Here is a 7276-nt window from a genome sequence, read left to right as displayed (position 1 = left end):
CTTTGTATGTGGGAAGACGGAGGATATCTCACTTCATTGATATGATTGCAAATTTTTTGAGGAAGATAACAGGTTGGTAGGGTAAGTTGCTATATATTGGTGGTAGAGCAACTCTTATCAAGCATGAAAAAATGTCTCAACCTATCTACTTGCTTTCTGCCATAGAACCGCGTAAAACTATTTTTAAGCAATTCGAAAGTTATATAGCCAAATTTTTCTCGGGGTCTATAGATGGGAAAACAAAAATATCACTCGAGTTCTTGGGATAATTTGTGCTATCCAGTAGAGGAAGGAGGCTTGGGTTTCAGGAGGTTGGTTGATGTTAGTAATAGTTTAACTATGAAAAGGTGGTGGCGATTTAGAACTTGCAAGACGTTGTGGTCTAACTTCTTTCAAGCTAAATATTGCAGCAACTCTCACCCTGTTTACTACAATGTTAAACCAAATCATTCTCTCGCTTGGAATAATTTGATAAAGATCATAGAGAAGATGGAAGAGCTACTACTATGGAGGATCAACTCAGGCAATAGTAGTTTATGGTGGGACAATTGGTCAGAATTGGGTGTTATTGCTCAGATTATCCATTTGCAGGAACCTCCATGCAATCAAGCTGTTAGCGATGTTATCGTTAATAATAAGTGGAATATATCTAATTTACATCTTCCTGAATTATTGTTCGAACAGATATTGTCAATTCCCATTGGTAACTATAACTCTGTTGATCTCCCTGTGTGGATGCCAAATAGTTGTGGTAGCTTTACTACTTCATCGGCTTGGAATTGTATTAGGTAGAGAAAGGATATAGCTATTTTTTCAAAAGCATTTGGAATAAATATTTGCCTTTTAAAATGTCTTTTTTGGTTCATAGAATCTTAAAAGATAAATTGCCTTTTGATGACACTATTATGAGAGTTGGTCATACTTTTGTATCCAAATGCTTTTGTTGTCTTGACTCTCAAAATGAAACACATCATCGTACTTTTATTGGTGGCAAGGTGGCATCTCACCTATGGAAATATTTTGGAGGTTGTTGCTCCCAAACGCACAAGCGAGTATACTTGGTCGACAAGTAATATTGGATTGTAAGTCCAGATATCGTACCCACATGGACTTGTGATTAACTATCAACTAAATTAAACCCAAACAATTAATCTATTCAAGCGATTCCTAAAGTATGAATATTTAACTACATCTAATCTAGAGTAGCAAACTAAGAAATTAAAGAAACAAGTTGGCGAAATTTTAGACACGAATTCAATGAGAGACGATATTCTAGAGTTATGGGTTGGCTAACAATCACATTGAGTTTTTCACTTAAATTGTCTAATTAATTTATCTAATTTATTGATTGATAGGGTTAATATTACTCGTAGACTTCTCCCGAAGTACTACTCGTCTATTCAAGCTAACCTAACGCCTATATTCCTATGGAATTAGAATTAACAAGAACGTATTAATAATTCCTGTATAGTAACCAAGCAAGGCGATTAGGTATATTCCTATCCTAACCGCAAATCCGTTCCCGATGCTCGAGTTCAAGATCTCGCTCAACTCAATCTTATATGCAATCTAAAATTCCCTCTCCCGAGTTCAATTCTAGATTCGTAGATAGTATTTAATTGGTGATCAAGCAATCAAATAATTAAGTACAAGATTGAATAAATAAACCAATATGATAAAATAATAAGAACAATTCAAGGTTCAAACTACAACGTTCATGTAGCACCCAAAACTCTAGAACTAATAAACTATGAGATTAAAGGAAGAGAAGAGAAGAAAAACTAGTTAGAAGCCTCCTCCAAGCGTGGTGTGTGTTCCTCCACGTGAATTCTCCTTCAAAGTATGTTAGATCCCCTCCAAATTAGGTTTAGAACCACATTTATACGAGTTAAAATCATGTAGGGCCGAAATAACCTTATCCCGAGTATAATAGGAAAATCTCGCAATCGCAACTTCCAGACCAGCGCCTAGCACTGGCCGTGGCACTTGAGGCAGTGAACGTTTTTCAATTTCAAATTCTTTGTACGTTAGAAGCCTTGCTTATTTCTCTTTTTCTTGTCTTTCACTTGGGGACAAACACCAAAGGGTGTTCCCCCCTTTTCTTTCCTTTTTATATTCATTTATTTTCCTTTCTTTTCCTTCCACGTTTTATTCAGTTTTGCTCCAAATTTCTTCATCTTCACACCGTTTCATTCCTATACAGTTAAAATATAATATTAAGCATAAACTAATATAATTAATACTCAAAATATGATTAAAAGTACTATAATGTGAGGCAATAATGGTTAAATATATGCATATCATGCCGAACATCAGAGGTCCTTTGGGGATAAGATGGAATATTAATGATATTCCTATTGTTACAATGATACAGAGATGGTGGGTTCTTAAACCTAAGAATAGAGTTCATCAAACTATCTTGCAAGTTACTCCTGTGGTTATATTTTGGGAGATCTGGAAGGCAAGATGTGCCGTGAAATTTGGAGGTAAAAGGGTCTATGTGAAAGGAATTATTTACCAAATTCTAACTCATCTCAAATGGATTCTTGCTAAGACAGAGTGGTAGAGAATGGGATACCAACTCAGAAAGTATTTGTCATCAGATAGTTAATCTTGTTCCTAGGATTGTTTGCATTCCTATTATATGGGAAAACCTCCTGACTCTTGGATCATGATTAATACAGATGGTAGTAAGAATGGTGAAGGATTTGCGGGCATTGGTGGTATTTGTAGGGATCACACATGAAGATGTATCTTTGCTTTAGCTCAGGCAGTTGGAAGGGCTAGCAGTAACATGGCTGAAGCGAAGGTTGCTCTTGCTGGCATCAAATTGTGTAGTCATTATAACATGTGTAATATTATTCTGGAATGCGACTCGTTGTTGGTCATAGACATGATTAAGGGCAAATCCACGGTACCTTGGTAGATGATGGACACGATCAAGAATAACCAAAATCTTATTATTCGGATAAATTGTGAAGTACAACATTGTTATAGAGAAGCTAATTAGGTCGCGAATGCACTTGCCAAGCGGGGAATTGACAACGATGCATTGAGTATCACTTCATCTCAAGATTTACCAGTCTCAGCAAAAGGGCCTTATAGGTTAGTTTCATCCAAATGGTTTCTTTTAGGCATAAGCAAAAGAAGAATATATTTTTGTAAATTCATAAGTGTATCTGGCACTGGGAATTGGAGCTTATTTGTATTTTTTGTATAGGGATCTAGCTGGAAAGAAGGAGCTTGTACATCTAGTTTTCCCTTGATGCTTTAGTTTCTAAGGTAGAATCTGATAGCTGGAGATATTTAGTAACTCCAGTGACGTATGGTGCCCCTCTTTTGTATATTTTGCTAGTTTAATGAAAGGGAATGCCAACTTATGACATATTTAAATAAATAAATAATAAAAAAAAAGTACGAAAACCCTTAGCGAAATATCATCCGCCTTTTTTACCCTTTAAAATTTTATTTTATATCGGACAAAATAGTCATTTAATTCGTTTTCCTAATATCTAGGACTTGAAAATCAATTATATTATGTGTATTAAATCCTTACTTATTTGAACTAGATATAAAATCCTAAAATTTAGGACTTCAAAATTTATTATACTTTTACCTTATATAAATTATTAAAACGAAAGAAAAAAACGAACATAAAACGTTTTTCTCCCCTATCCTTTCGTTAACAAGAGATACACTACCTATCATAGTTTTAATTCTATTATCGATGAAATACTACTACAAATGAAGTTATGCTTACCTAGACTAAAAATTTAGAACTTAGAACTGTCTTTTGAATATTTTCTTTAATATTTACAGAAGAACCATGAAGTATTTATAGTATTTAATTAGTAAAATGCTTACGAGACTTTAACTACTATGAGTGCTATGAAAATGTAATGTCCTACTCATATTTGTCTCTTCTTAATTTTCACAACAACGAATGATAAAGAAAAGAATGTTTAATTTCTATAAAAAAAGAAAGTTGAGACCACATCTATATCTATATATCTATCTATCTATATTAAAGTACGAATACCCTTAGCGAAATATCATTCGCCATTTTTATCCTTTAAAATTAGATTTCACACTAAACAAAATAGTCATTAAATTATTCTCATAATTTTTAAGACTTTGAAATATATCTATCTATCTATATTAAAGTACGAATACCCTTAGCGAAATATCATTCGCCATTTTTACCCTTTAAAATTAGATTTCACACTAAACAAAATAGTCATTAAATTATTTTCATAATTTTTAAGACTTTGAAATAAATTAAGTTTTATTTATTAAACTCTTCCTTATTTGAACTATGTATGAAATTCTAACATTTAAAAAAGATTTATCACTTCAATTCAAATAAATACATAAAATTGAATGCAAATGTCGAGTCAACACATAAATCTAACAACAACGAAAATATCTCAACTTTTACCTTACATATCTACAACCATTTTCATTGAAATGAAGGAATAATTATTAAATAATACTCAGTACTTGTATAATTAAATAAAGAAACATATATAAATGTTGTAGCTATATATGTAATATAGGAGTCCAAAAATATAAATACTCATCTACAAATTATAAATAGGGAAATACCGCATATGTATAGGAAAATACTGCATTGCAGTAGGGCTGAGTTTCTTTCTTTATTGAATAATTAGATAAATAGGATCAATAATTATTATCTTAAAAAGTATACTTTTTTCTTAAACTTTTCTTTTATAGTACTAAGCCAAACATAAAATTTATATACTTCCTTAAAAAATTGTACTCATTAAGACAGAATACACGCGCAACGCACGTACCTAAAGACTAGTATTCCTAAAATCAAGAATAGGTTGTATATTCCAGATTTGTGATTTTGATTTTATCCGAAGACAATTCTTATGCTTTATATGGAGAAGGTTTAATTTAGTCTTCACAATTTCGTTTTTAAATATTTCACCTATTTCTTATAGTTTTTTTTAAAAATATTTCTTTTAGGTTAGAGTTCTTTATGAAGAAGATTTAGACTTGTCACACACTTTTTAATTAAAATATTTTTAATTCAGTTATTTCTTTTATTGGGTGGAGTTCTTTATGGAGAAGGTTTAGTCTCTTCACAGATGTTTTAAATTATTCCTAATTCAATGATCTATTATTAATTGGTTCGAGTTCTTTAATTATGAAGAATGTTTATTAGCCTCTTCCTAAACTTTTTTAATCATCGCAATTCAATGATTTTTTATTGGTTAGAGTTAAGTTACTTTCAAGAAAAAGCTGTTAATTTAGAAATTTCCTGTTCCACGCATTAATTGAATTTAGTTAATGTAAAAACTTTGTAAATGAAAAAGAGGGAAGTATAAATTACCTTCGCATTTTCTTCAGGTAAAATACTGTTAAATAGAAATTTCCTATTGAATGAATGGAGCTAGAAAAATTAAATAAATTATAAATGAAGAAAAAAATAAAGGAAACTATTATCTTTTCAGTTTCTTCTGTTAAAACCACATGTTAATTAGTCAATTAAAATGTGAAAAAACTTAGGAGTGGTTTTAAGGAAAGAAAGCAACTTGAGCCTCAAGGATCGATAACCTTCGATCCCAAGAACAGTTAATTTTAAATTTTCTATTCAACGAATGAAATTAGCTACTAAAATAAATAAAACGAAAAGGTAAGGAGACTATTTATCATATTCTTATCTTAAAACATCGAGTATTAAGTTAGTTCTTGTTTTTCTTTTTATAAATTGCCCGTAAAGTTAGATCAAGAGTAAATAATTTAGGAAATATAAAATTCAGGGAAAGAAAGTAGCTTGAGTCCCAAGCTCGCGTAACCTTCCCCCACATATCAACACTTTTTTCCCTCTGTAGTAAATTTATTTCCTAAATTTTCTCTGTTGGAATTAACCTGATCAGATATAAATAGCCCACTAAGCATTCACGTTAGTTAGCTTCCAAGCCATTCGTTTAGGGTTTACTTTCATTGTTCTTGTCTTCGAACTTCGAGAGAAACAGTAGTTCTTCTCTTTGGGTTTTGCGGTAGTTACTTGTCTCACTCTTGGGTTGATTCTCCAGACACAAGAAAAAGCCATGTCGACGCTACCAGCTGCACGCCGGCGTATTATGGGTGTTCGGTTTCACCCAACTGATGCAGAGTTGATCAACTTTCTGAAAAGATTCCTAAAGGGCGAGACTTTGTCGAGTGAATACCCTTTCCAACATGCGGATATTTATGGAGATCGGCCACCATGGGAGATATTTGGAGCTGATTCTAATTCTGAAGAGAAAGTTCGCTATTTTTTTACTCGGTTGAAGAAGCAGAAGAGCGAGCATACAAGGGTTCGTCGAACTTGCGCCAACGGGACATGGAAAGGCCAAACAGGTATTGTTCCTATCACGAATGGTAAGGGAACTGTGGTGGGGTTTAGAAGAAATTTCAAGTTTCATTGTAGAAGTAAACAACGAGAGCATAACAAAATTTGGCTAGAGTATTTCGTCGGGGATGATTTCTTTAGAGAAAATAATATTCCTAAGGAGAATATTGTTGTGTGCCGAATCAAGAAGAATATAAGAGAGAAAATAGTGAGGGATGATGCAGTTTCTATGGATGAACAAGAGCTCGCTCAAATAATCAAAGCTATGTTGCATGGACCTGATGATGACTACTGCACATTGCAACCGGCGACAGTTTGTCAAGGGAACGAGACTCACAATGAGTTCATTGAAAATACAATGTTGCATGCAGAATATGCGCCAGATGATTATTTGAGTGGACTGAATTACCAGAATAGCCAATTGTTGATTAATAGTGATGAAGGAAATCAAGTTACCATATGGGGGAACCAAAATAATATGATGGCCATGCTTACAGAGGATGCAACTACAAATTTGACTACCTTGGAACAAGAAGCATATGATCAACTTTTGACTGCTGAGATTGAGCAAGGCCACGGAGCTGATCATCAGACAAATAACAGCGAATTCTGGGAAGCGATGAATGGAATATTGGAAGGCGTTAATATTGATGTTCCTTATGATTGGTTGCATGATCTCTGAAATCACTTCTACCTGCAGATGATTGGTCGCGCAACTTCTAGTAGATAGGAGACGTGAAAAAAGTTAGCATTTGAAGAGAAACTCGTGCATGTTGAAATCATTCTCTTTTGTGATGATAATATTTTCTGTTTATTTTTTTCAATTCCCAATAGCGAGTTCAGAAACGTACTCTTTGGTATGTACATTGTTGGTGCATTTCTTGTAGGAAAAGCAAAAAACTTAGTAAAAGA

The 7276-nt window shown here is 33.1% G+C and overlaps 2 protein-coding genes across 2 annotated transcripts; both read left to right on the top strand.

Annotated features, from left to right (window-relative positions):
• Positions 1-231: 231 nt before the first annotated feature.
• Positions 232-792, top strand: LOC142179857 (uncharacterized). Its single transcript, XM_075250742.1, has one exon. The coding sequence runs from the start codon at positions 232-234 to the stop codon at positions 790-792; it is 561 nt and encodes a 186-aa protein (XP_075106843.1).
• A 5250-nt stretch (positions 793-6042) lies between these two features.
• LOC142179856 (NAC transcription factor 29-like) lies at positions 6043-7046 on the top strand. The gene has a single exon (XM_075250741.1). The coding sequence runs from the start codon at positions 6081-6083 to the stop codon at positions 7044-7046; it is 966 nt and encodes a 321-aa protein (XP_075106842.1). The 5' UTR covers positions 6043-6080.
• Positions 7047-7276: the final 230 nt, after the last annotated feature.

Source organism: Nicotiana tabacum, chromosome 4, assembly GCF_000715075.1.
Source record: "Nicotiana tabacum cultivar K326 chromosome 4, ASM71507v2, whole genome shotgun sequence".
NCBI lineage: Eukaryota > Viridiplantae > Streptophyta > Magnoliopsida > Solanales > Solanaceae > Nicotiana > Nicotiana tabacum.
This window is presented reverse-complemented; position numbering and strand designations above follow the sequence as displayed.

Excerpts from the sequence above, each read along its gene's own strand:
- LOC142179856 (XM_075250741.1), top strand. The coding sequence starts at position 6,081 with ATGTCGACGCTACCAGCTGCACGCCGGCGTATTATGGGTGTTCGGTTT.
- LOC142179857 (XM_075250742.1), top strand. The coding sequence starts at position 232 with ATGGGAAAACAAAAATATCACTCGAGTTCTTGGGATAATTTGTGCTAT.